General features: G+C 43.3%; 1 protein-coding gene across 1 annotated transcript in view; it reads left to right on the top strand.

The window, feature by feature from the left end:
• The window catches only part of LOC122799448 (aldehyde dehydrogenase family 3 member B1-like), a 589,363-nt gene that overhangs the window by 377,885 nt on the left and 183,591 nt on the right, over window positions 1-27,887 (top strand). Inside the window, exon 8 of the mRNA XM_044068509.1 lies at window positions 21,680-21,846. Within this exon, the coding sequence (XP_043924444.1) occupies window positions 21,680-21,846 (167 nt within the window). The remainder of the gene's footprint in view (window positions 1-21,679; window positions 21,847-27,887) is intronic.

The following is a 27,887-nucleotide window of genomic DNA, read 5'->3' as shown; positions in this document are numbered from 1 at the left end:
CATTCCATTTGAAAATATTTGTAGCTACTGTCGACCAAGGTAGTTCTGGAATCTGGCTTAGCTGAAGTGGTTCTTATTGTTGATGCGGTTTAGTACTATTACAAACAGAACAAGCTGAAAGTTCTTTCTCAATATCTTTTGACATAGAAGGCCAAAATACTACTCTCGTCCTTCTTTTGGTATATTCAGTTCCTGGGTGGCCACAGTGCAAGATTTTAATATACTCTTGTTGCAAGGATTTTGGAACAATCACTTTTGGACCTTTCATGATGATACCATCTCTATCAAAATCTCTTCTCTGTAAGAAAAATACTGCTGCACATCTGACAGCTGTCCTTGACTAATAAAACTGGTTGAGCTTCTGAAGAGTTGTAGCTGAAGCTGTGTGAGTTCTAAGTTCATCAAGATGTGTGGAAGAAAAATTTCTCCCTTCCATGACTTCAAAATCAAGGTGCTCATTTTCATACTGTTAAGTCATTTTTCTGGGCAATCTGGATAAAGTATAAGCAAGATAAAGAAGATTGCCTTTTGTGTAAACCAAGTCGAAACTGTACTTTTGCAATTTCAACATCATGAGTTGCAGTCTCACAGGAGCTGTGTGCATTGACTTTTTCAAAATAGTGACCAAAGGTAGATGGTCAGTCTCAGTTTGAAAAGGTCAGACATAAATATAATCACGGAACTTCGAGCATGCAAACACAATTGCCAATAGCTCTTTCTCTGAGCATACTGCATTTCAGTTTGGGTTAGGATTCTGGATGCATAGGCTACTGGTCTGCTGTCTTGAAGAATGACTGCACCAAGATCAAACTTAGAAGCATCACAAGAAAGAGTGACAGGTTTGCGAACATCATAATACCTTAAAGTGGGTGGACTGGCTATTCTGTGTTTCAGGACATCAAATGCTCTTTGGTGGTGTTCTGACCAGGACCAAGTTACATCTTTGCATGTCAGCTCTTTTAGTGCTGAAAGTGTGCTCAAATCTGGAATGAAGTTGCCCAAAGAGTTGTCCATGCCAAGAAAACATTGTAAGGTCGTCGCATTATCCCGAGCTGACATCTCAAGAATTGCAGTTTGCTTGGAAGGATCTGGTCGTAAGCTTGCACTGGTAAACAAATGACCCCCATATGTAACGTCTTGTAGTCTGAATTTGCATTTCTGAGGATTTAGCTTAAGATTCACCTCACGAGCACATTTCAGAACTTTCCTGAGGTTTCTATCATGTTCGACTTCAGCATTGCCTCATACAAGAATATCATCTACTATAATAGCACATGGATTGCCAGAAGAAATTTGCTCCATTGCACGCTGAAAGACTTCACTGGCAGAATTTATCCCAAATGGCATTCTCAACAATCTGTACCTTCCAAATGGTGTACTGAAAGAGGTAAGCAATGAAGATTGTCAGTCAAGCAAGATTTGCCAAAATGAATGTTTTGCAAAGACAATGGCATTTGGCATAAGAGCAGCATCTTCTTCGACTGTACGCATTGGATTATGGGGTCATTTTAGTGCTTTGTTGAAGTCTCTTGAATCAATCCATATTCTAATAGGTTTATAGGTTGGTACTAGGCTATTGGTCCTAGGGCCTATACAAGCCTAGCCATAATTATGTGGATATTTCTTCCCACAGTATTTACTTACCTAGACCCCTGTCTAGCAGGGCGACTGATGTGATCCCCGAGGTGAATTTCCTATCTCCCATCCAATCATCAAGGTCCCTTTTGAAGAGGGCCAAAGAGGTGCTCTGCTTGACATGTATGGGCAATCTATTCCAGAGTCTGGGGAGTCTCTGGGTCAGGAACCTATCCCTCCAGCATGTTTTGTTCATTGTGATGACAAGGTTTAGATCCCTGGAGCATGTGTCTCTGAGAGATTGGGATTTCTTTGTGTAGCATGTCCAACAGCTCTGGGTTTGACATGGCCTTGTATGTTGAGCAGAGATCGCCTCTGAGTAGACAATATGCCACGGAGTATAGGTTGAGTTTTTTTAGATGGTCAGCATAGGGTATCTGCTTTAGGCCTGTGATTCTTTTAGTGAGGTATTTCTGCGGCCTTTCCATTTGTTGCAGATGTCTTGAGAGGTACATACCAAACAGGGCATTGTATTCTACAATGGGTCTAATGAGGGATGAGTACAGTGGGACAATGATCTCCTTTTTTCTGGATGAAAAGCCTTTAGTGATGAGGTGTGCCACCTAGAAGGTTTTCCTGACTGTTGTGGCAATGTGGTTATCGAAGGTGAGACCACTGTCCACCTGTATCCCCAAGTCTCTTATCACCCTTTGTGTTTGGTGTACTGCCACCTATGTGGTAATTCACAGGTACATGTTTTTTCCCAAAGGGGATAACTATACATTTCTTGGCATTGAGCTTGACCCCATGGCTCTAGCACCAAGCATCTGTTTCTGTAAGGCCCTTTTGTAGAATATCCACATCATTTGGGGATTCAATAATGCCTCCTATTTTGCAGTCATCTGCGAACTTTGTTAGCCAGAGTCCCTTAGTGTTGGCCTGTACTTCAGTGAAGTAGCTGCCAAACAAGAGCAGTCCCAGGACTGAACCCTGAGGTACTCCACTTATCTGGAGCTGGATTTGGAGTCAGCTACTTTTACAATGTGGGTTCTGTCAGTAAGCCAGTTGGCAACCCATCGAGTGATGTAGGGATTAATGCCCAGCTTAGTAAGTTTATCTATGATTCCAGAGTTGGGGAATGGTGTTGAAGGCCTTGGCGAGGACCAGATGGGCGGTATGGACCACCTTACCCTTGTCCATGGCTCTGGAGACTGATTCAAAGAAGTCAATCAGGTTCAAGCGACAAGATCAGCCCTTCATGAACCCAAACTGCATGGGGTCCAGTGTTTGAAGGTTGCCAGTGCCTTTGTTTATAAGTTCCATGATAATACGTTCCATGGCCTTGTAGATCAGGTTCGTCAGACTGATGGGGCGGTAGTTCTCGGGATCCATGGTGGATCCCCCCTTGTGGAGTGGGATAACTGCAGCTGTGTGCCACTCACAAAGTCTGAGGTGAGGCTATGATTAAACATGAGGTGCCTGTTCATTTTGTATTTCATGTAGTACACAGCCTGGGATGTCATCTGGTCCCATGGATGCTGTATTCTTAGCTTTGGAGAGTGCGTTTGTTTACTTGTGTGACCATTATTACCGGAATTTGGCAATCTTTCGGTATTGAGATGAGCCCTTTAGGGAGTGGAGAGGGGGGTGAAGTTTGCACTGAATCGATCTGTCAGGATATTGGCAATATCCTTAGGATCAGTATATTTAATGCCATTCTGTTGTAGCTCAGAGCAGATCGAAGCATTGCCATTTAGATTCTTGACATAGCTAGAGAATGCCTTGTGGTTGTCTTTGGAATATGTGGCAATTTTATTTTCGTAACTAGCTTTGGAGGACTTTGAGGGATCTCAGTTTCTTACTGAGGCTGGTAAAGGAGTTTTTTGCATCCTGGGATTTTCCTCTTTTCTGCAACAGTTTCTTCCATTTGTTGTAAAGTTTGTTTATGGCAAGGGACCACCAGATTGGCTTCTTTTTTTGGAGGAGAGCATCTTGTTTCTATTGGGGATGGCATGATTCATGCACGTGTGGATGTGCTCGTACAGTGCCTTAGTGTAGGATTCAGCAGTCGAACTTTCAGTTCCCGTCTGCATGGGTGTCATGAAGTTTGTCACTGCTGACTTGAGTAGCATGAAGTTGGCTTTGGAGAAGTTTTTTATGGAGGTTTCCTTGTTGGGGGGTGGGGGTAGGATGTGGATGTCAAGGGTAATTAGCTTATGGTCAGACCTGATCAACAAGGGGGTGACCATAGGTGTGGAGCATTGATTTCCCATGTTGGTAATGACCAGGTCTAGGATATTGGAGCCCCTTGTGGGACTAAGGATTAGTTGATCCAGGGCATTGGAATTTATGATTTCTAAGAACCGTTGGGCAAAGGTGTTGGTACACGAGTAGTTTGCCCAGTTAATGGCAGGGTAGTTGAAATCACGCAGTATTAGGGTGTTTGGTTGTATCTTAATATTTTTCAGTATGTTTAGAAAGCTGTAGTGAGAATCTTGAGGCATGGTGGGGGATCTTTAGCAAGCTACAGTTTGGATTGCAGTCTTAACTAGTGTTAGTGACACCTGGAGAATTTCTGATGCATTGTGTTGGGCAACTAGCCTGGTGTTGTGAATATCCTTGGTGAATATGGATACTTCTTCACCTTTAGTGTTTCGGTCCTGGTTTGGTGGCCGAAAAGTGTGGTAAGAGTTGTAGCCTGGTATTGCAGGGGTGCGCTCTGGAGCCTTGAACCAGATCTCAGTTACTGCGCAGATATCGATGTTCTCCATTTTTAGGAGTGCCTCGAGAGAGTGCATTTTGAGGTTTAGACTTCTAGCATTGAGTAGTATTACCTTCAGATTTTGCTTGCTTGTACCTGTTATGGTGGTGGTTTTGTCCTTTGAACTTTGCCTAAGAAAGGCACTATAGGCATGGCAAGAGCCTTAGCCAGTAACCTGAATCCCAGGGGCGACAGGTGCAGACCATCTCTGGAAAAGCATCGTGGTCTGTCGATCATGTCATCCCAGGCAGACAGATACTGGATCCCCTTTGAATGACACCAGAAGCTTAGCCAATTGTTGAAGTCAATCATTTTGTCATTATACTGTGGTATCATTCTGGGCAAAGGCAGGATGCTACTCAGGGCTAGGGTTGTACCTGCGTGGGCCACATGAACTGAGAGCTATTCCATGTCTCTTTTCACGTAGTCCAGGAGGAATGTTCTAAGTCATTTACTCCAACATGGACAATGACAGAGTCATATTTTTACTTGTTGTGGAGTGACTTGACTGCATGCGTTATATGGCGGATCCTGGCACCTGACAGGCAACTGACTGTAATTTTCTCCTTGTTCAGCCTGAGCTTTTTATATGAGCTACCACCATACCCATTCATTTGGTTCTTCTACTGGACAAATTACTCCTAAATTCACTATTCTACCTAGCTCGGCTTTGACTCTGCCTTGTTGGGCTACCAGAACTTTCCTTGCTGGTCTGATAACTGGGCTTACTTCAGGGTCTAACTTCATGGAGTACACAACTGGGAGTTTGCCTAACTTGTCTTCAAAAAGATCAGCATAGTCAGAAAAAATAGTTTGTGCAAAATTCTCATTGTTACCCATGCTTACATGATGGACTTTTGCATTAAATGAAAGCAATCCCATTTTCAAGCTGTCTCTGAGGCCTAACAGTGACTGTACATGTCTCTTGACTACGTAAAATTGGAAGTCTCATACCTGTTTTCAGCAGAGTAACATGAAAGTACTAGTGAGACTTTGGTTTGAATTTCTTCACCACCTTAAGCAACAAGCTTTGCGCACTTTGCCAGATCAAGCTTCTCACTAGCTCTTACTTTGACAAACATTTCTGCTGACATAACATTGCACTTTGAACCAGTATTACCTTTGAGTGCTAAAGGTCTCTCATTCATCAGAACAGAGCAAAATACTTCATTCTTTGCCCACAAATCTACAAATCTACTGCATTCATTGTTTCACCAAACACAGACACACCATTAACATAAAAAGCAGGGTCACAGCTTGCTAGCTGATCAACTTGCCTCTTTAAATGATGTCTTTTAATAAAAGAATGAGCCTCATTTGATTTACAGAGTGTTTTGAAATTATTCCACTTTTTACATGTGTGGCACTGCTTGACCAAAAGCTAAGCACTTTTCTCTTTTAGGTTTTTGGCTTTCTCCGCAGTTATGACAGTTGATTATGAAGCTAGGTGGGGGCACATTCTTTGATTTTGTTTACACACTCCTGTGCTTCACCGAGCATGCCCTGGAGTCTGCTGGAGCTTGCTAGAAAGGCTCTGGTTTTCACTGAAGCTGCCACACTCTTAGGCCTGCATCTTTTAGCCACATGCTGCATACTATCAACATTAGTACTGGAAGGCCGTGGTAGCATGGATTTCTCATTTGTAAGCATATTTCTGTGTTTTTTCTCTGAGCTCACATATCTGACAAATCTCTATGGCCTTATTCAAAGTTAAAACACTGTCTCAAAGCAAAATCTTTCTTGCTGCATTATCTTTAATACCACACACAAGCCTGTCTTTTATCAACTCATCTCTTAAATCACCAAATCTGCACATTTTTGCTTTGTTTCTCAAGTCAGTTATATATGCCGTAAACGTTTCACCAGGCTTTTGATCCCTTGTGTAAAATATGTGTCTTTCCATTGTAATATTCATTTGGGGGTTACACATTTCTCTAAATTTACATTTTAAAAAGTCAGGATCTTCCGGGTTTCAGTCATTACCACATTGTGGCAGTTTTCTCCCTCCCCTGCATACACAGCTGGGGCATACACAAATGAACTTTCCCTTTCAATGGCTTCTGAACCAGCTAAATTAAGCAGAATAAATGCCTTTGTATGTTGATTTTTGCCAGAAAAAGCAGCCTGTATGAAATTATCGTACTCTTGCTGAATCACTCTCCAGTTTTCAGCCACATTATTATCAAATACAAGTGGAACAGGTCTGCAAAATCTTTCTGCCGTACCAACAAAATGCCAGCTACTCAAAAAAGTATTCAGCTGTACGATAAACGCTTAGAAATTACTGTTTTCTGTGAAATAACTGTACTGTGATACTGTACAACACATTGCACACTTCGGATATCTCTGATAGCTTTAGTTAATATGAAAAAGAAGGGAAAGCAACTGAATTTCCTTTTGAGGTCCTTAAACCCCCTTTTCAAAGTTTAGGAAAAAAAAAACTTTCCTTTCCTCTTCAGGGTAATTTTCTAGGAAACCGAGTAAATAATCTCAGTAAAGTTATAACAAGCAAAATTTAAAAAAACAGTAGCCATGATGTTCAAGGGAAAAAGGAAGAGCCTTCCAGAATCTAGGTCAGCCCAAAATGTCATAATGGCTATTTGCTTCTTCTTTCCCCTTCCCATCCTGCCAGAGCTTCAAATTTATCCTTCTGTTTAGGCCTCCATTTTCCACAATGGCATCAGCCATCTGCCTGGCTGCAGTGATTGTTTACGCTAGGATGGAAGGCATTCATATGTCACATATTTGACAGTTGTATTTTCAGACACTTTTTCCAGTTGTCCAGCTTCCCTGAAATAGGTCATGAAATTCCTGTTCAGTCTGGGGTTTTGTAGTATCGGGCAAGTAATGCTGTTATTGTACTGTAGGGGCGCTCTGGGGAATTAGCAACATGTAGTGTTGGTTCTGTATTCTCTGGTAATTTGTTGTTTCCGGTGTATGTATGGCGATGGCGAAGTTGTGAACATATGTAGCATGGGTGCGCACCTGAAGGCTCTTAATAAAGAAAGGCCTTACAACTCCAGAACCGTGTGGTCTCCTTTATTTCCCAGGATATAACATATTGGCGACGAGGATGGGATGCCTCCGAGTCCGCTGCGAGTGAAAACGGCGGGGTGCAGTTAATGTCGGACGACGAAGAGACTGGGCCTGCCGGGGTTATGTCTGGTTCCATGTTGGGGTCGCTGGTTGCATACGACTGTCAGACCCAGACCTGGGAGGAGTATTGTGAAGTGTTGGAACATTTTTTTGAAGCAAACCAGATAATGGATGCGGGCCGGAAGCGAGCCATATTGCTGAGCTCGGTGGGCAGCAAGACGTACAGTCTGATGAGGAACTTATTGAGTCCTGATAAACCGGGGGATAAATCGTTCACAGAGTTGACGAGCTTGCTTCAGTCACATTATAACCTGAAGCCGAGTGCAATAGTCCAAAGGTTCAAGTTAAATTCAAGGACTAGAATGGCCAATGAAACGGTAACGGAGTATGTCGCAGTGCTGAGGGAACTGGCGCAACACTGTAATTATGGGGACAGACTGACAGAAATGCTATGAGATAGGCTCGTATGCGGCATTGCCGATGACCGCATACAACGCAGATTGTTAGCGGAGCCTGAGTTGTCGTTTGAAAAGGCCTTGAAGTTGGCACAGGCCATCGAGACGGCGAATAAAGACATTCGTGATTTACAACCAAGGACCATCGAAGGGGTGGGGAGCAGGGGTGCTACCCCACTGCCAGTGCATAAAGTGGTCGGGGAGCATAAAACACCAGGGAAGTCTGGTCAGTATGCCTGTTACAGGTGTGGCGGAGAACATCTGTCAAGGAACTGTCGTTTCTTAAATGAAAAATGTCATGCTTGCGGAAAAAAGGGCCATGTGAAGAAAATGTGCCGATCAACGCCCTCTAGGGACCATCCGAGAAAGGGGGAGGAAAAGAGCAGTATGATGGACAGAAAGGGAAACTGAAAAATAAAACGGCAGTATGCACACCACATGCATGACGGTACAAATCAAAACACCAGGGAAGACGAGGAAGTGTTTACTATGTTTAACCTGGAAGAGGCAAGGTGGGAAAGAGTCGATCCCATCACAACCCAGTTGGACTTAAATGGTAAAATGGTGCAGTTTGAAGTGGATACCGGATGTAGTGTGACGGTTCTGTCCAAAGCTGAGTATGGAAAGTTATGGCTAAAAGAAGCTCAGAAGCTGAGGGACTGTTCAGTGACTTTGAAAACATATACCGGTGAAACAGTTCCCACACTGGGGATGGCCAAAGTAACTGTAAAACATAAAGATAAAGTCAAACAGTTGCCAGTCATGGTGGTAGCAGGTAAGGGACCAAACCTGTTGGGCCGGGCGTGGCTAAAGGAGCTGGAAATGGGTTGTCTACGGCTCCATAAAGTAGAACAGCAGGGGCTGGCCTTGCAAGATGTGCTGGAGAACAATGAAGAAGTGTTCAAAGAGGAACTGGGGACCTGGAGGGGTCCACCAGCAAAGATACACATTAAAGAAAATGCAACGCCAAGATTTTACAAACCTCGACCCGTACCATACGCAATGAAGAAGAAAGTGGAGACTGAGTTGGAGCGACTCACCAAGCAAGGTATAATTGAACCAGTGAAGTTTTCGGAATGGGCAGCACCAATTGTTCCAGTATTAAAGCCAGATAATACTGTACGCATATGTGGTGACTATAAGCTAACAGTGAACCAAGTTTCGAAACTGGAGCAGTATCCATTACCCAAGGTGGAGGATGTGTTTGAAAAGCTGTCGGGAGGTGAAAAGTTTAGTAAACTGGACCTCAGTCAGGCATATCAACAAGTAGTTCTGGAAGAAGGGTCAAAGGCATATGTCACCCTTAACACACACAAAGGGCTGTTCCAAGTCAATCGTTTACCCTTTGGGGTTTCCTCTAGCCCAGCTATTTTCCAGAGAATAATGGAGGGACTGGTGGCAGGAATTCCGAAGGTGGCTGTGTATCTGGACGACATCCTGTTGACGGGGAGGAACAATGGCGAGCATCTGGAGACTCTGAACGAGGTGCTAAGTCGACTGCGAGAGGCTGGTTTACGGGTGAAGTGGAGTAAATGTGCTTTCATGGTAAAGGAAGCCGAGTTCCTTGGTTACAAGGTGGATGCCTCGGGCCTACACCCCCTGCCAGACAAGGTAAAAGCCATCCAAGAGGCACCTGTACCCACAAATGTTACAGAGCTGAAGGCTTATTTAGGCTTACTTAACTATTATAACAGGTTCCTACCAAATCTGTCAACGCTGTTAGCTCCTTTACATAAACTGTTAAGGAAGGAGACCTTGTGGACGTGGCAGACGGAACAAGACAAAGCGTTTGAGCAATCCAAGGAATTAATGCAGTCTTCAGAGGTTTTGGTGCACTACGATAGTCACAAGGACTTAATTTTGTCATGTGATGCCTCACCGTATGGGTTAGGGGCCGTGTTGGCACACCGGATGCCAGATGGACAAGAAAGACCCATTGGGTTCATGTCACACACCTTAACCCCAGCGGAGTCAAACTATTCCCAGCTCGACAAAGAGGGGTTGGCTGTAATGTTTGGAATTAAGAGGTTCCACAAATACCTCTATGGCCGGAAGTTTACTGTGTGCACCGATCATAAGCCTTTGTTGTCACTGTTCAACGAGATGAAGGCCGTGCCTCAGATGGTTTCGCCCCAAATTCAGAGATGGGCTGTAACATTGAGAGCTTATGAATATGAGATTGTTTATAAGCCTGGGAAACACCATAGCAATGCGGATGCGCTGAGCCGTCTGCCACTACCGGGGCCTCCCCAGCGAGAGGAAATGGAGGACCGAGTGTTGATGATGGAGGACATCACATTGGTGTCAGCGAAGGAATTGAGCGAATGGACACGAAAAGACCCGGTGTTGGCTCGAGTGTTTCAATGGGTCCAGCAAGGCTGGACAACACAACAACCTGATCCAGTTTTCAGGCCTTATGAGGTGAGGAAAACAGAGCTGAGTGTGCAAGATGGATGCGTGTTGTGGGGGGCACGAGTGATAATTCCGCCCCCAGGAAGACGTGCACTTTTACAACAGTTGCATCAGGGTCATGTGGGCATCATCCGAATGAAGGCCTTAGCACGAAGTTATTTCTGGTGGCCAAAGTTGGACCACGACATTGAAGTTGCTGTGAAAGAGTGTAAAACCTGTCAGCAGCATCGCAACTTACCTGTGGTGGCACCACTACACCCATGGGAGTGGCCGAGTAAACCTTGGCAGAGACTTCATATAGACTATGCAGGACCTTTTATGGGGGCCATGTTTTTGATAATAATGGATGCTCATTCTAAATGGATGGATGCCTACCCAGTCAAAACACCCACTTCCACCACTACCATTGACTGCCTGAGAAAGAGTTTCAGTAGCCAAGGATTACCCGAGACTATTGTATCAGATAATGCGTCATGTTTCATGAGTGAAGAGTTCAAGGGGTTCCTGGAAAAAAATGGCATTGTACATGTCACATCAGCACCATACCATGCGGCTTCAAATGGCTGTGCTGAAAGGGCTGTCCAGACCTTTAAAGTGATGATGAAAAAGGCCGGAGATGGAAGTATGGCAGCCAAAGTATCAAGGGTGTTATTCAACTACCGCATTACACCCCAGTCTACCACGGGATTGTCCCCTGCTGAGATGTTGCAAGGACGGAGATTAAGATCCACATTGGATCTGGTGCATCCAAACATCCGAGCTAAGGTAGAGAGGATCCAGTGGAGGCAAAAAGAACATCATGATCGACGACGGAGAGAGAGAAGTTTCCTGGAGGGAGATGCAGTGATGACGCGAAACTTCAGTTATGGACCTAAATGGATTCCAGGGTTTATTGTTAAGAGCACGGGTCCACTGTCATACCAGGTGAGGTTGAATGGAGGTTTAGTGGTGAGGAGGCATGTGGACCAGATTCTGCGGAGTGTGCAGGCGAAGGACTCCATGGAACTGCAAGCCCCGGAAATGCCGTTAGTTTCAGGAGAAGGGCTCGCAGTGGCAGGAGGATCTCCGATCTTGGGGGCCGAGAGAGACTGCCGGGACTCGGAAGGAGAGGTTCCCAAGGATCCAATTGTTCCAGGGATGGACACACCGGTACCAGAGGTGGTAACGGTGACACCGGAGTCACCCAGGGTGGTACCATTGCGCCGTTCTAAGCGGGCACTGGTTAAACCTAGTTACTTGAAGGACTATCAATGTTACAATTGCATGTCTAGTTTAAAAGAGCAACCTAACTCGATTGTAGGGTAACCGTTTAATACTAACCGGGTATTTAGGAATTAAGTGACTAGATGGATTGTTTTGGGCTTGCTCCCTTGTTTTTCTTATGTAAGGAAGCGTATTCAATGCTTAAGAGGGGAGGAATGTAGTATCGGGCAAGTAATGCTGTTATTGTACTGTAGGGGCGCTCTGGGGAATTAGCAACATGTAGTGTTGGTTCTGTATTCTCTGGTAATTTGTTGTTTCCGGTGTATGTATGGCAATGGCGAAGTTGTGAACATGTAGCATGGGTGCGCACCTGAAGGCTCTTAATAAAGAAAGGCCTTACAACTCCAGAACCGTGTGGTCTCCTTTATTTCCCAGGATATAACAGGTTTCAAATGAATCTGCAATCTTCTCTCAACCCTTCCTACTCACTGTTTTTTTCTGGGTTGCCTTTCAGATTTATCTCCAGGGAAGTGTCTTTTCTTCTATTGGACAAAGTAGAACAGTATAAGGAAATCTTCTTGGACTTTTCTAGCTAATCTCTGGTTTCTGCCAGAGAATTTCTCAGGATACTAGGTTGGCTTCTAAGATTTGCTTGGTCAGACTTTAAGAAGAATTCAGTGGTGCCTCAGATCAGTATGGACTCAGCATCATCACCTCTTATCTTTTCAGATTCCATTTCTGGGGTTTGTCAGAAGGGAGTTACTTTGGTGGGTGGACCAGTTATCTTTCAAAACATTTCTCCCCATTTTGCCTTTGGTCTGTCTTGCAGTCTGTCACAACAGGTGCTTCAGACTTTGGGGAGTAGTTTCAAGAGGTGTGGAAATGCAAGGTATATGTGACATCATGGATAGACAAAAGCACATAAATGCCAGAGATGTTGGCAGTTATCAATATGTTAAAAACCTTAAATCTCTGATCTCCAAGACCTCTGCAAGTTATCACAGACAACTCCATGATGATGCCTGGGAGGTAGCAACTTAGCTCATTTTAACTATTCAGGCTTCATATGTTTCATCAGAGCGAAACTCTGTAGCAGACAAGCTATAAAGGATGAGGACACTGTCACAAATGGAAATTAATACTTGATCTTATAGGAATTGATTCAACTCTTCGGAACACCTCAAACAGATCTGTTTTTCACTTTTCAAAACAGACAGTTAAAAGAAATTCTATTCTAGGATTCCTTGCAAACAGGCCTGGAAGACCAAAGCCTTCTCATTCACACGGACAGAAATGTTCCTGTATGCATTTCCACCCTTTCCACTGGATGCTCTGGGTTCTTCAAAAGGTCCAGAAGTACTCTCCTAATATTGTGGTTGTGACTTCCCTTTGGCCTAAGCAAAAGTGGTTCTCCTTTCTTCTGAACTGGCCAAGGACACTTACCACAAGTTTTCCCCACAGATTTGATTTGCTCATAGAAATCAGGGGTTGTTTTATACACCAAAACCTGAAAACACTTCACTTGACTGCGCAATTTGTTGATCTGATACCTTTTAGGCACTTTTTTCTGATGTAGTGCTGCAGCAGGTACTAAAGGAGGTGAAAATCCTATATGTGTGAATAGAAAAATATGTTATAATGTAGTTCGTGCTACTGTAAGTACCAAGATCCTTTTAAGGCCTAGTTACCTCTGGTTCTTTTTAAACACCTTTATTGAATCATCACTTGTGACACAGGCATATTTACATTTATACAGAAGTAATCAAGTTGTATTGAATTAACAAATATTATACTTCACATATATTGCTATATATCATATAACCTAAGCAACATTACATAAATTATTCAATTCCTGCCCCTTTTTTATACAGGAAACATCTTTATTAAACCATTACTTGCGACATAAGCAATCATACATTTATATAAATGAAAATGAGCCACACTGACACAATCCTAGTTGCAAGCATTTTACATCACAAACCATACTGACACACTCCCAGTTGGAAACATTATACATCACTTATAATCTGCACAGTCATTTTCAGTCAAACATTTATGTCCTGCCGTTTTTTAAACCTCATTCCTCCCCTGTATATAGTGTTCCCACAATTCCCATTTTTTTCCTATGTAGTTTACTCCTACCCTTTTCTAAAGAGCTCAATTCCAGTTGTTTTATCTCTGTTACTATATTCACTACTTCTAATATAGTTGGTTTAGAATTTGATTTCTATTTTCTAGTAATTGCTTTTTTGGCAGCCATCATAATTGGGCACAGCAAGGCCTTACCTTGTCTAGGCAATTCCGATTCTGTATCATAGAGCAGAAAAATCATTTCCCTCATCACACCATTCCACCCACCCAGCATCTCCAGCAGTGCATCCTGCAGGGAATCCTTAAAGTCCGCCGACTGACCTCAATCCAAGAAAATATGTTCCCAAGTACTTCTTTCTTCCTCATCACACCTCCAACATTTTCTGTCTACCTGAGGAAAAATTCTCTGGAGTCTACTTTGGGTATAAAAAAATTCTGTAAACATTTTCATGCAAAAATCCTAAATCTTCTAGATTTTGTTGCATATTTGGGAGACTTATATCCTCCCATTGTTGGTTACCTCTGGTTCATGATCATTTTAGAAAAATGCATGATGCAATTAACATTTGTGTTAGTTGTTATACTTTGGTCTCTTATTCTTTAAGCATCTTTTCGCCATTTCTGCTTGTCTGCCCTTAAATGTCCCACCTCCACTTTTTTTTAACCTCTTCTCAAGCGGTTTGTGAAAGCAGTTTTACACACTAGAGAGCTTGAGAGTTCACACCGAGTATGGAACCATATGATGTTCTTCGTGTTTCACTGTTGCAGTCATTACATTTGTGTAATCGTGCTGGCAGGTTGCCCTCAAGTCGGCCTGAATTCCAAAGTCTTGGGTCCTGTGTTGGCTGTCCTGACCCCTTCCCTGATGTCAGGTCGTCAGGGGTATGAAAGTAGCAGCCAACACCATTTTCTTTAGTCTTTCTTGCCTCGCGGTGCCCAAAGCAGAAGCAGTTCGCAAGTGCCGGTCGGCCGACTCCTGAGATTTTCGAGTTCGAATTTCAGATCCGAAGTCTTCAATAAAGCTAAGTACCCCATTGGGGAAACTTTTTTTCTTGCTTCAGAACTGATGTCAGAAAAAGTTAATAATTGTATTTCTTGTGGGAAGCAAATACCTCATAAGGACTTTCATTCTTACTGTATTCCTTGCCTAGGCCTTGATCATAATTTTCTGGGTTGTCGGTTTTGTGCTAGATTTAACCAATGCACTATTAAGCGTTGGTATGATTTTGCTTTAAACTACTTTGGACGCAGATTTAATTATCCAAAAATGTCGCCGGAAAGCCATCCGACTACCGGAGTTCACAAAAAAACGCAAAGAAAAAGAAAGACAGCCGAGGCCCAAAACCGACGACATAGCTTCTCCTAAGCCAGTCGCCGGTTCGCTGGTTCTCAGTGAGGCGCTTTCGCAGCCCCTGATGACTGCTACTTTAGAGTCGCAGGCCGCTACCGACTCCCACGTGGAGTCGGCCATGCCGCCGGAAACTCAAAGTATTGAAGCCTCGGACGCTAATCCTTCAGATTGGTCCGGAGCCGCTGAGCAGGCACCGGCTTCTGAGGGTGTATTCAGACCCAAACACCTATACATTAAATCAACTTCAAAGGCAAAGAAGCAACCTCAAGAGCCACGTGGACAGGCCTCCATGCCCAAAAAACAGATGCTCAAAATGGCCGAAGACTTGATTACCTTGATCAGGGCTTCCCATCCCCCCTCCTGATAAGAGGCCTAGGCAAGAGACTGACTATGAATCTTCAGATCAGGTTTCCATTTCTTCTGATTCCTCTTCTGATCAGGAATATTCTTTTCCCCCCTATGGGGATCCTGATGCTGAAGAATCCATACCTTCAGCTTCTACTCCTGAGGATTATTCTTTTGGGGAAACATTACATACCATGAGGGAGCATTTCCACTGGGAAAGCCAAGATTTTTCAGAGTCTAAAAAGAGGCTTGGGGATTTCCTGTTACTACCTCAGCACAAGCCACTAGCCATCCCCCCTGTTAGACATTGTAGATGATATGTTTTCGGAGTCAAGTCTTACCCCTGACTCCTTACCTCCAGCTCCTGTTAAGCCTGACAGATATTACAGGGTTCCTGACTCACATAAATTCCTTTTTAAAAACCCTGCTGCAGACCCAGAAACTATTTCACAGGGTCCCAAGGGTGTTAAGGCTTCCGCTGCAAAAAACCCTACCCCTTCTGATAGGGATTCTAGGGCACTGGATAGATTGGGAAAGAAGGTTTACACATCTGCTACCTTGGCTATAAGGGCCTTAAACTGTCAATTTCATATGCTCAAATAGCAACATGTCATGGCATTGCTTAAACAGAAAATGTTGTTAAATTATGAATGTGCAGAAAACAAGGAAATGCAGGATATATTGCATGCAGCTGAACAAGTTGGAAAGCATACTTTACAATGTGGTTTTGATTCCTTAGAGGCCTACTGCAGGGCCGCAGTTACTGGTTCTGTAATTAGAATACATGCTTGGTTAAAGGAACAAAGTCTGCCTGATCATGTTAAAGTTAAATTATTAGATGCACCTTTACAGCAGGATTCTTTGTTTGGTGTTAAGGCAGAAGAGGTGTTAAAGAAAATGGATGACAAGGCTAAATCTATGCAAACGGTCAAAGATTTCTTACAAGTACAGCCAACTAGGTTTAGTAGACACTGGCCAACAAAGAATTGGTCTTTTCCAGTGTCAGACAGACCTTAAAGGGGTAGACCCAAATGCCCTAGAGGCAGAGCCCAGGCTCAAGGTTCATACAGGTCAAGGCAATGGGGTGCTTCTACCTCCAAAAGTGGAGAAGACAAATCACAGCCTTACAGGAAACAGTCCCAATGACTTCCCCCTGCCTGCACCAAGCACTTATTTCCTGGCAGCACCCTTAGGGGGAAAATTAGCACTTTTTTCTCAAAATTGGCACATTATAACCCAGGACAAGTGGGTTCTAAATATCGTGTCACAAGGCTACAAATTCCATTTCCATACCCTGCCAAAGACAAACGGCTGGCCAGATCTGCCAAAAAATCAATGGGCAGAGGCATAAAAACAAGTCTCATCCCTCATGGACATGAGAGCCATTCAACTAGTGCCAGAACAAGAGCTGGGACAAGTATTTTACTCGACTGTTCTTGGTACCCAGAAAGGACAAGGCCTGGAGGCCAATACTGGACCTATCGATTCTGAATACATTCCTGGATATACCAAAATTCAAAATGTTGACTTTGCAGCAGCTACTGCCCATGCTGAGCAAGAATGTTTGGCTTGTAACTTTAGACCTCAAAGAGGCATACCTGCATGTCCCAATCAGACAAATATGCAGAAGATACCTCAGATTCAAGGCTGGCTCAATGCATTACCAATTCTCTGCTTTGGCTTATCTACTGCACCCAGGGTCTTTACAAAGTGTCTGGCACCAGTAATTGCATTCTGCAGACAAAGAGGAATACAAATATATCCTTACTTGGACGACTGTCTAATTCAAGCAGAGAACAAGAACATTCTTCTACAGCATCTGGCGTTTGTGAAAAAATTTCTAACATGCCTAGGGTACACAGTCAATGAAAATAAATCAAAACTAGTACCCTCTCAAGAGATAATATTCCTGGGTGCAAGCTTAAATACAACTGCCCAGATGGCTTATCTCACTCCAGACAAAGACAACTGACTACCTATTTCAAAATGTTAGCAACAAAGGCCCAGTTATCTGCAAGAAAAATTCTGCAGGCTTTGGGTTTGATGGCATCCTGCATCCTACTAATTCCATATGCAAGATTGCATATGAGGAAACTTCAATGATACCCAAAAAAGTGTTTGGACTCAACATTGCCACAGCCTGGAAACTATAATTACTCTCATTCCCTGCCTGCAACAGGAGTTTCGATGGTGGGCAAAGGCTTGTCACCAAACAAGGGACAGCCGTTCACATTGCCCCCAGCCTGGCAGACACCAACAACGGATGCGTCAGATTATGCCTGGGGGGCCCACATGGCAGGAAGATGCATTCAGCGAACATGGACCTCAAACCAAATGCATCTACATATCCATCAAAAAGAGATGCTAGCTTTTCAAAATGCCCTGACAGCCTTCAAGGACCTACTTCAACCAGGACAACTACTGATAAAGACAGACAACACCATGGTCATGTGGTATATAAACAAGCAGGGGGGGCACACATTCTTACCCCCTTTTCAGATTAGCCATGACTTTGTGGGACACAGCACTGACTTACCAAGTACATCTGCAGGCACAATTCCTGCCAGGAAGGAAAAATACTTTGGCAGATAACTAAGCAGAAACCTCATGGATCCCCATGAGTGGCACCTGGATCCACAAGTCTTCAGTGTGATAACAAGGAAATGGGGATGCCCGGACATAGATCTATTTGCCTCCCCTCACAACTACCAACTACAGGCATTCTGCACAAGGATTTATCACAGACAAGCATGGAAAGTGGATGCCCTATCCTTCAACTGGAAAAACCTATCAGTGTATGCCTTTCCCCCTCTGCCTCTCCTCCCCAAGGTACTCCTAAAAGTAATTCAGGAGAAGCCAAAGATGATACTGATTGCACCAGACTGGCCCCGCCAGCACTGGTACCCAATATTAAGGAGCTTGTCTCAATGCCCAGCTTGGACCCTACCTCAAGTACCGCATCTACCTTTCCCCCTCTGCCTCTCCTCCCCAAGGTACTCCTAAAAGTCATTCAGGAGAAGCCAAAGATGATACTGATTGCACCAGACTGACCCCACCAGCACTGGTACCCAATATTAAGGAGCTTGTCTCAATGCCCAGCTTGGACTCTACCTCAAGTACCGCATCTACTGTCCCAGCAAAACAATCAGATCCTGCACAGCCAGCTCAGGACTTTAAACCTAGCAGCATGGCAGATAATATAGTCATACAAAACACACCTCTCAGCAAAGCTGTAATGAATGTCATTTTGGAAGCCAGAAGGTCTAGTACTAGAAAATCTTATGCTGGAAAATGGAAGAGATTCTGTGCTTGGAACCAGGCACAAGGAACAAATACAGCTGTGCCAAATATTCCTCAGATTTTACAATACTTAACTGCGATGCTGGACAAAGGCCTATCTTTCTCATCTATTAAAATTCATCCCTCTGCCATTTTGGCTCATTACAATGCAGAGCCACCAATCCTTTCTCATCCCTTATTAAAACAGTACCTCAGAGGAGCCAAAAATTTAAGGCCTCCGAGGAGATCACCAATGCCTGCATGGGACCTCAACTATGTCTTGGAAAAACTCACCCTGCCTCCTTTTGAACCAGCTACTACTGCTGATTTAAAGTTTTTATCTTGGAAAACAGCTCTGCTCCTAGCTATATCTTTTGCAAGATGAGTTTCAGAGCTACAGGCACTCATGGTTGTGGAACCTTTTATCATTTTTTATCTTGACAGGGTCTCTCTGAGGACAAACCCAACATTTATGCCTAAAGTGGTGTCCAGTGTGGCGCTTAACCAAACCATTCATCTGCCAACTTTTTATCCAAATCCACAGAACAAGGGGGAAGGAATTCTGCATTCTTTGGACGTACACAGGCAGCTTAGATTCTACTTGGACAGAACCAAAGTTTTCAGAAAAACAGAGCAATTACTAGTGGCATATGCTGCAGGATCACAAGGAAAGGCTATCTCAAAGCAGACTGTTTCAAAGTGGATAGGCCACTGCATTTGTTTCTGCTACTTATACCATGGCAAGCCAGTGCCTAAGGGCATTAGGCCACATTCCACCAGAGCTGCAGCCACTTCAGCAGCCTTTCTCAGGGGAGTATCAACCAAGGACATTTTAGAGGCAGCTATTTGGAGTTCAGTGCACACCTTTACAAAGCACTATCATCTGCCACTCTACTCTAAATCCAGGGCAGGCTTTGCCACTGCAGCTCTGCAGGGTCTCCTAGCCACTCCTAATGCTGTTTAGCTCCAGCCTCCTAACCATAGCTTTGGGAATCTACCCAAATGTAATGACTGCAACAGTGGAACACGAAGAACATAGTACAGTTGTGTACACTTACCATAAATGTAGATGTTCGAGTGTATTCACTGTTGCAGTCCAGGTTACCCACCCGCCATCCCCCCTTTTTCTTCTGATGGAACCTATCTTTCCTTCTGTGATTTATACAACCTATGTGGTGTATTTGCTGGTGGATGAAGGTAAAGTTCATATTGCTGCATGTTATTTTATATATAGATATAAATTTTGACTACCCTTTTTTGGGGGCACCTGACATCTGGGGCAAGAAAAACTAAAGAAAATTGCGTTGGCTGCTACTTTTATACCCCTGACGACCTGACGTCAGGGAAGGGGTGACAGCCGACGCAAGACCCAAGACTTTGGAATTCAGGCCGACTGAGGGCAACCTGCCAGCAGGATTACCCAAATGTAATGACTGCAACAGTGAATACACTCTAACATCTACATTTATGGTAAGTGTACACAACTGTACTTTGAGGTTGGAGAGGAGTCTTTGATAGTTTCATTTGACACACTGCCAGAGTCCTGCAGTTTCACTCCTAATGGTTTGAAGAAAATTGACCATGATCATTCAGATCTATTGTTGTAGCAAGTGTATAACTTTCTGTTCATCTGGATGCTACAGTCGTCATAGTAAAGCCCTGTTAAGAGCATAGCAGTCGTCTCCATTTTGAATATAATGGTATATTTGGTGCTTGGTTTTGCAATGCCACATAGATGGAAGTATGATTATTGTCTTGTGTTTTGTAGTAGCCATCTGCCTTATCAACTGTATATTTTAACCATGATTTTCTACAGTGCAGCTCCAGTGCAATCCAACATTCAGCATTTATAAATACTTGCTCTGATTCGTATTGGTGTAACGTAGAGCTCAAGAACAAAAGTGACAGAAACTTGAGCACTACACAGAGTATTGCTCTCTGGTGGAAATTTGTCTTGGTTTAGAGCACCTGTTGCATAAGTATTACAGTGTGCTTATGTAGTTTAGTACTGCTCATTATGTTTTTATACCCAAATCACATTATTTTGGGGTATTTGATATTTTTAAAACACTTGGCTCATTAACACCTATGTGATATGGAATGTTATGCTTCTAGTAGCCTACACACGTTACATTCCACAGCATTTTCTGGGAAATCAACTTAAAAATTATAACCCAAAGAAATGCAAATATTTTGTGAACAATAAAAGCTACTAAAATAATATAAACAGCAATGTAATCAATAAAGTCATCTGCATTAATAACCGTCACTACTGTCACCATCTTGACATCAGTACTATAATATATTCTTATTAATACAAAACCAGAATAAAACTTTTGTCTGTTTCACAAACAAGTTGTCATGTCTTGGAAAATATATAACCTAGATGTATTTTGCCAACTTACTTTTGTTAGCTGCACATATGCTTTCACGTGACAGCAAAAATTTTCTTTACTTTATGCATTTTACTAAGATATTTACAGACATACGAAAAATTATTATTTGTTTAACTATCAATAACCATGAATATCTTTCAAGATGTACATCTTGAGTGCAGATATGACAGTTTTCTAAGGTTTTGTCTGATGCCATGCTATAGTTTGGAAGTCATCCAGTTTTAGAAATATTAAGTACATATGGGAATATTTCACATTTTCATAATTACTAGCACGTAACTACCAATATATCCAGTATAGTGTACTGCAATTGCAAATTGACAATGTACTTTTCTTTCTCCCACCAGGGTATTTTATACTGTGCCACACAATAACATGTAGGTTGCTGAGTTATGAAAATATCAATCCAAACATGAAAATATGAATAATGAGGGAAACTCTGTCATTAATTTGTCCATGGCAGAACATCTGAGATTAACAATCATAGTATCATTTTAATTACATAATGTGCTTTCTAATATGACTCAGTTAAGGTTGACAGACCCAAAAAATGTCTGAACACCGTAAGGACCTATGGGTGTTAACTGGAAGAATACAAAAAGATGCTATAGGCTTGAAAGAGTTAATTTAGAGAGTGTAGTTTCCTGGAATAAATGCCTTCTCTGTACCAAAACTTTAGTGAGTGGTAATTTTGTTTTTCCCATGTTTTATAAAGCTCCAACAATATTACTGGATGTGAAGGAAAATGATCCAATCATGGAGAAAGACATCTTTGGTCCTGTCCTCCCTATAATAAAGGTTTGTGCTCTTGAAGAAGCAATAAACATTATAAGAAAGAGAGAGAAACCACTGGCAGTATATGTATATTCTTCAAATTTCAAGGTATCGTATTTATGCATTTTATTGTCTTTTCTAAAATGCAGAGTACATTTTGTAGCACCATTCATCTAGTTGTGTGCTAGCGTACTTTAGCAATTCACATTAGACTTTTGTTTGTTAGTACAAGGCTTACATTCAGTCAGTAAAATGGCTTTAATACCCTTAGTCTCCCATCTAAGATGAGTCTTGCTGGTATAAGCTACCATAGGTTTTCCAGTGGGCCAGTAGGAAGTTTCACGTTGGTATAGACATTAATTCTAGTGTACATGGTTATGTTTTGACTGCTTCCCTTTTTTGGGAGCTCAAATTTGTCTTGCTGCAGCTACAGTACTGAAGCTGATGTTATATGTAGCTGTGTGGACATTTTATTTTATACACTGCACCTTAGGTGACATACACCGGACCATAGAGACAAATGCTTTGTTTTTATAAATATTCTTATGTTTCCAGATAAAGTTATACAGGGGAAAAATCTTTGCATGATTATTAAAGTGTAGCCACAATTTAGTCTTTATCATATTAAATGCTATTGTTAATCTTTATCATATTAAATATCCATCTGATGTTGTCAATCTTCTTTTATTCTTGACAGATGGGAATCGGTTCTGATCCTCAGAACCGGCTTGGCCTTTATACAGCTCACGCCAGCCAAAAACTCTCGAGCCAAGTCTCTACCCACAATGTCCTTGTGTTCATTACCTCAGATCTCGTTTGCCACTCTGTCAGCAAGATGAGTCAGCCTTCTCTCAGCTAAGCTTTTAGTGAGAAAATTAAATCTTTAACCTTAAACTCCTTTCTGTTCTATTGTTTTTTCTTCTATTGTACTTCACTGCATTTTCCTTCTCTACCCACCATTTTTCTAACACCTCAGGTTTTTCTTCATACAGTCATTGGTACTAGCCCCATTTCTTCTCTTTTCTTCCTTCCTCTTGTGTGTGTGTGTGTGTGGGTGGGTGTACGAGTGTGTTTTTTGTTTTTGGGTGTATTTTTATTGTCGCCCTTCATTTTTGGATATGTCTGACAAACCAACCATGACTGAAAAATCTCCTGACAAACCCCCTAAGGGTATATCAGGTTGCAAACATTGTAAAGACTGTGATAGGAAAATGGCCAGTTCTGATGGGCATCTTTCTTGTGTATACTGCTTAGGGTCATCTCATTTGGAACTGGACTGTGAAATTTGTAAGGGGTTCTGTCAAAGCACCTTGGCAGAGCATCGGAACAAGCTCTTGCTCAAAGGTCTCCTTAAATCCCCCTTCAGTAAAGCCTTGTCCAAGGCAGACATAAAACAGGATCCTTCAGAAAAGAAAAGCCTGTCTGTACCGACCTCACCCTTGGTTCCAGAGGCTCCCAAACAGAAATCCTCGGTTCTGCATTCTTCGGAACAGGTGACCAAAGCTGTTAGATTATAGATTTGTGACTCCTCAGCACCATCAGCCTCTATGGTGCCATCAACTAACTTGCTTGTCGGCACTGACTCCTATGGTTACCGGCTGGACACCGACTTCAACTATTTCAGTACAACCTGCTACATCGCCACTTTCACAATTTCAATCTACCCTCTCAGCACCGAAACCTATATTAGAATTGCCCAGGACAAGATATTTTCTTATAATAGAGCCCTATGTAGGGCAAGTGCCAAGTCCATTTTTAGAATGCCGTGAGTCTCATTTGGCCCTTTCGGTTCAGTCCTCCAGGAGTCTCTCGGAACTGGCTGTCGTTAAATTGGTAGATCAGCTGTTACTGGCCAGAAGTATCCCTGCCCCTCCTCATCCCTCTTTCCCATCTGGATCGAGGATCTTTTCCTCTGTGGCTCCTAATTATTCTCCTCTGACTATGCAGTTTTGGAGCCCAGCACTTCGATACCCCAGTACCAGCTGTTTTGGTACCGTTAGGTGTATACACCGTGGTTCCCGGGTCGGCACCCACTTTGGGTATGGTGCCAATCTTGGTTCCAGAAACCTTGGTGATTACAGGTCCTTCCCTGGCTCCAACCTTGGAGGATGACTCCTCTGAGCAGAGTGTGACCTCTATTCCGAGGTGGGCTTTCTCAGTTCTGGGCTCCCACTCCTGTTCATGGGGGTGCTGTCTTTTGGATTGTGGAGAGGACCTTGGCCCGTACAGTCTCCCGATTAGTCCCACCTGTTTTGGAGTGCCATGTTTCCCTTTCCTCTGGTCCAGAGTTGACACTTATCTCTGCAACAGGACAGCAAGCACAGAAGCTTCAAGTTACCCATGTACACGGTTGTTCTTCTTCAGAGTCCTCCCCAGAGATTCCCACTGAGAAGCCACCCTGAAAAAGAACTTGCAAGAGGAAGCATCTGGATTCCTCTGAAGAATCTGTCATGGAAGACATGGATTTTGATGAAGGGGAGGGGTTCTCCACTGTCACCCCCCTGAGGATGTCTCTTTTGGAGACATCCTAGAGATTTTGAAATGGAGGTTTGACTGGAAGTCCCAAGACCCATCCTTGGAGGAAACAGTGTACTTGCAAGCCTTTGATGTTCACCATCTACCTTCTGGGTATCCCCACCCACTGATGACCTGGTAAAACTAATCGTGCAGTGGATTTGGAAGGCTTCTGATGCCATAGAGCCTATCCCCTGGAGAGTGGACAAAATATCCTCACTGGAAGACCACCAGTATTGGCCAAAGGGTTTTGTCATGAGATGCCATGGTGGTGATGGCAGCCACTAAAAAGGAACTAGCGAATGAGAGTCCCACTGTTCATTCTCCTAACAGGGAGTCCATGACGATGGACAGATTTAGAAAGTGAGTCAATGCTTCGACCTTTGCTCTTAAGTCCTTGAATTTTATTTCACGTTTTACAAGACTCGAGAGAGTCCTGATTAAGGAATTATCAGAAACTCTAGCTGGGGCTGTGTCCAGAGAGGTACAAGATAAGATTGCCTCACAGCTAGCTACCCTGGAGTCTATTTCAAACTCATCCATTCGACTCATTGCCCATGCAGGCGAAGAGACATCCAGGGCAGCGGGTTCTGGCATTGCCATTAGGTGACATGCCTGGATGCTCTTGTGTGACTTCACGGAGCCCTTCAAGTCTTCATTCGTTAACTCTTCATTTGATGGTTCTTCCCTGTTTGGCCCTAAGGTTACGGACACACTTGTCAGATGTGAAAAGGATGGTAAGACCCTGTCTGCCGTGGGCATTCATTTTTCTGCTCCTCAGTGATCCTTTTTCAAGAATCAGAGGAGTGGGTAAATGTGGTTCAAAAAATCTCAGGGTCCTTTCCATGACACGTGGAAGCAGTTCCCCTCGAGGCAGAGAGGGGGAACTCAGATGGAAGACGCTGACCCCAAGGCAGAGGGGGCCCATGAAACCAGGGGTCCAGAGATTCTTTCTCTGGACAGCCCTACCAGCTCTCCTGAAAGGAGGCCCAATTGCTTACCTCTGGAAGCAGTTGGGGAAGACTTTCTCTGCACCTGTCAGCCTGGCATCAAATAACTGATTCATGTGTGCAAAAGATCATTGCCAGAGGCTACAGTATCCCCTTCACTATAAATCCCCACTCTCAAAGAAAAATCGTGGATGTTCCACCCCATCAAAGGGATCAAGCTGCCCAAGAGATACACAGGCTGCTTCATAAGAGTCATCCAAGAAGTCCCACCAGACTAGCTAAAATCTGGAGTCTACTCAAGATTCTTCTTAACGCCAAAAAGGACAGGGGACTAGAGGCCAATACTAGATTTCAGCTTTTAAACAAATTTGTCCAGCAGACAAAATTCCGGATTGTCACGGTTCAGTCTGTCCTCCCTCTTCTGGAGAAAGTCTATTGGATGTGTTCTATAGAACTTCAAGATGCCTATTATCACATAAAAATAGACAAGCACTCAAGAAGGTTTCTGTGCTTTTGGCTAGGAGCCAGTTATTGCCAGTTCACACAACCCCCAGGGTGTTCAAATGTATAGCGACCATCACGGCCTGATGTGAGATTCCAGGTGTTTCCTTATCTAGACAACTGGCTCCTCACTGCCCCCACCAGGCATCTGCCCATTCAGAACTTGGACTTTATTACACATCTATTCACACAGCTCAGCTAAACTATGAAAAATCTCAGCTGTCTCCCACTCAAGACTTGGAGTACAGTGGGGCATGGCTAGATACAGTCTCCTGCATAGCTTTTGTACCACTTCACAAGCTCCAGAAAATAAGATGTCAAGTTCAATCCATATTACCAAGGCAAGCAGTACCTGCTTTCCTTGTTCTGCAAACCCTGGGTTCCATGGCAGCAGCTATCACCTTAGTTCCCATGGCTCCGTTTCATATGAGAATACTTCAATGGTTTCTGGCCTCACAGTGGCCCATTCTTACTCACCCATTAAGTCACCCAATTTTAATAACACAAAATTGCAAGAAAGACCTGTCTTGGTGGATGAGTCAGAAGAGATACTGATGGGACGACCCTTTGTCCCCCCCAACGAAAGGCTGTAGTGACCATGGACGCCTCCCAAATGGGGGGGCATTATCTGGGAAAGACAGTTCAAGGCACTTGGTCTCCCCAAGAGGCTTATTTGCACATCAACATCCTGGAGCAGTGCAAGCCTTTCAGAATGTTCTTCCTCCGGGAACAGTTGCAATCCAGTCAGACAGTGTGTCAGTAGTCTGGTACATCAACAAGCAATGGGGAGGCAATTCATACCCCCTCTGCCGGGAAGCTCTCAGAGTTTCGAAATGGGAAATATTTTCCAACCGCATTCTTGTGGCAATGTACATCCCAGAGAGTTCCAACATGATAGCAGACAAGTTGAGCAAAAAAATATTACTGCCTCACAAGTGGTCTCTGAATCCCAAAGTGGCAAAACAGACATTTCGCCAATGGGGCAAATGTTGCTGCAACCTGCTTGCTTCCCCAATAAACAACAAATGCAGCACATACTTTTCTCTACTCCCTCCACAGAGAGAGTCCCCCAGAGATGCTCACCTTCTAGACTTGCCCGCGGGTCTCCTGTATGCATTCCCCCCTATTCCCCTTTTTCTGAAGAAAGCCAAAAGGTTACGATCCAAAGTAATGCTCATTGTTCTATTCTGGCCCAGGCAAGTTTGGTTTCCCTTCCTATGGCTTCACTTGATTCACTGACTTTGGATTCTGGACCCAGGTCCAGATCTACTCTCACACCCCCAAGGGCTGTTACACCCGGGCCTTCAATCCCTCAAGCTCACAGTTTGCTTCCTCCAGTTCCAGTAATCGCCAGACAATCTGCTGTTACTTTCCCTGTCCAAAAAAATTATTCTGGCTTCTCATAGACCATCCACCAGGAAGTTGTACGACAGCAAATGGAAAAGATTCTCTCTCTGGGTTTCTGAGAATAATCTAGACCCCTTTTCAGCTCCTGCTGAAAATCTCTTAGAATTTATGGTGGATCTTTTTAATCAAGAGGCAGCTGCTTCTACCATCGCAGTTACTCTAGCAGCTATCTCTTAATTTTCACAATGGTTATGGTGACCAATCCCTAATCTCCCATCACTTTTGTAAAGTTTTTCTTAAAAGACTCATTTGTATAAAACCCCCATTCAAGGATCCATTACCACCATGTAATCTTACTTTCATTTTGCAACATTTGGTATGGTCTCCCTTTGAGCCAGCAGCTACTTGTCAACTCCAATTCGTCTCCTGGAAAACCCTTTTTCTAGTCGCCATTACCTCTGCCAGAAGGGTTTCAGAAATACAGGCACTTTGTGCAAAACTGCCATGTACAGTAGAGTAGATTATCCAAACTAATTGGGACCTAGGGTAGTTCGGATAATCAGATATATAATTGGTCCGATTAACTACAGTATTTTAGTGGAAGTAATGAACAGCTGTTATGGTTTTGGGTCAGTCAGTTTTCACATTTATTATTTTGTGTTTTTAGTATTTACTCACGTCAAGCTGCTGGTACTTTACTGTCACTTAAAACGCATAACTAAAGCAGAACAACAAATACAAAAAAAGTTCTTCATAAAGATTTCAGCTATGTTAAGTTTTTTATGGTGGTGCTGAATCTCTTAAAAATCTTGTAGCAGTTAGTATGCATGTATATTT

This window comes from Protopterus annectens, chromosome 4.part0, assembly GCF_019279795.1.
Source record: "Protopterus annectens isolate FY-2018-M chromosome 4.part0, PAN1.0, whole genome shotgun sequence".
Classification (NCBI taxonomy): Eukaryota; Metazoa; Chordata; order Ceratodontiformes; family Protopteridae; genus Protopterus; species Protopterus annectens.
This window is presented reverse-complemented; position numbering and strand designations above follow the sequence as displayed.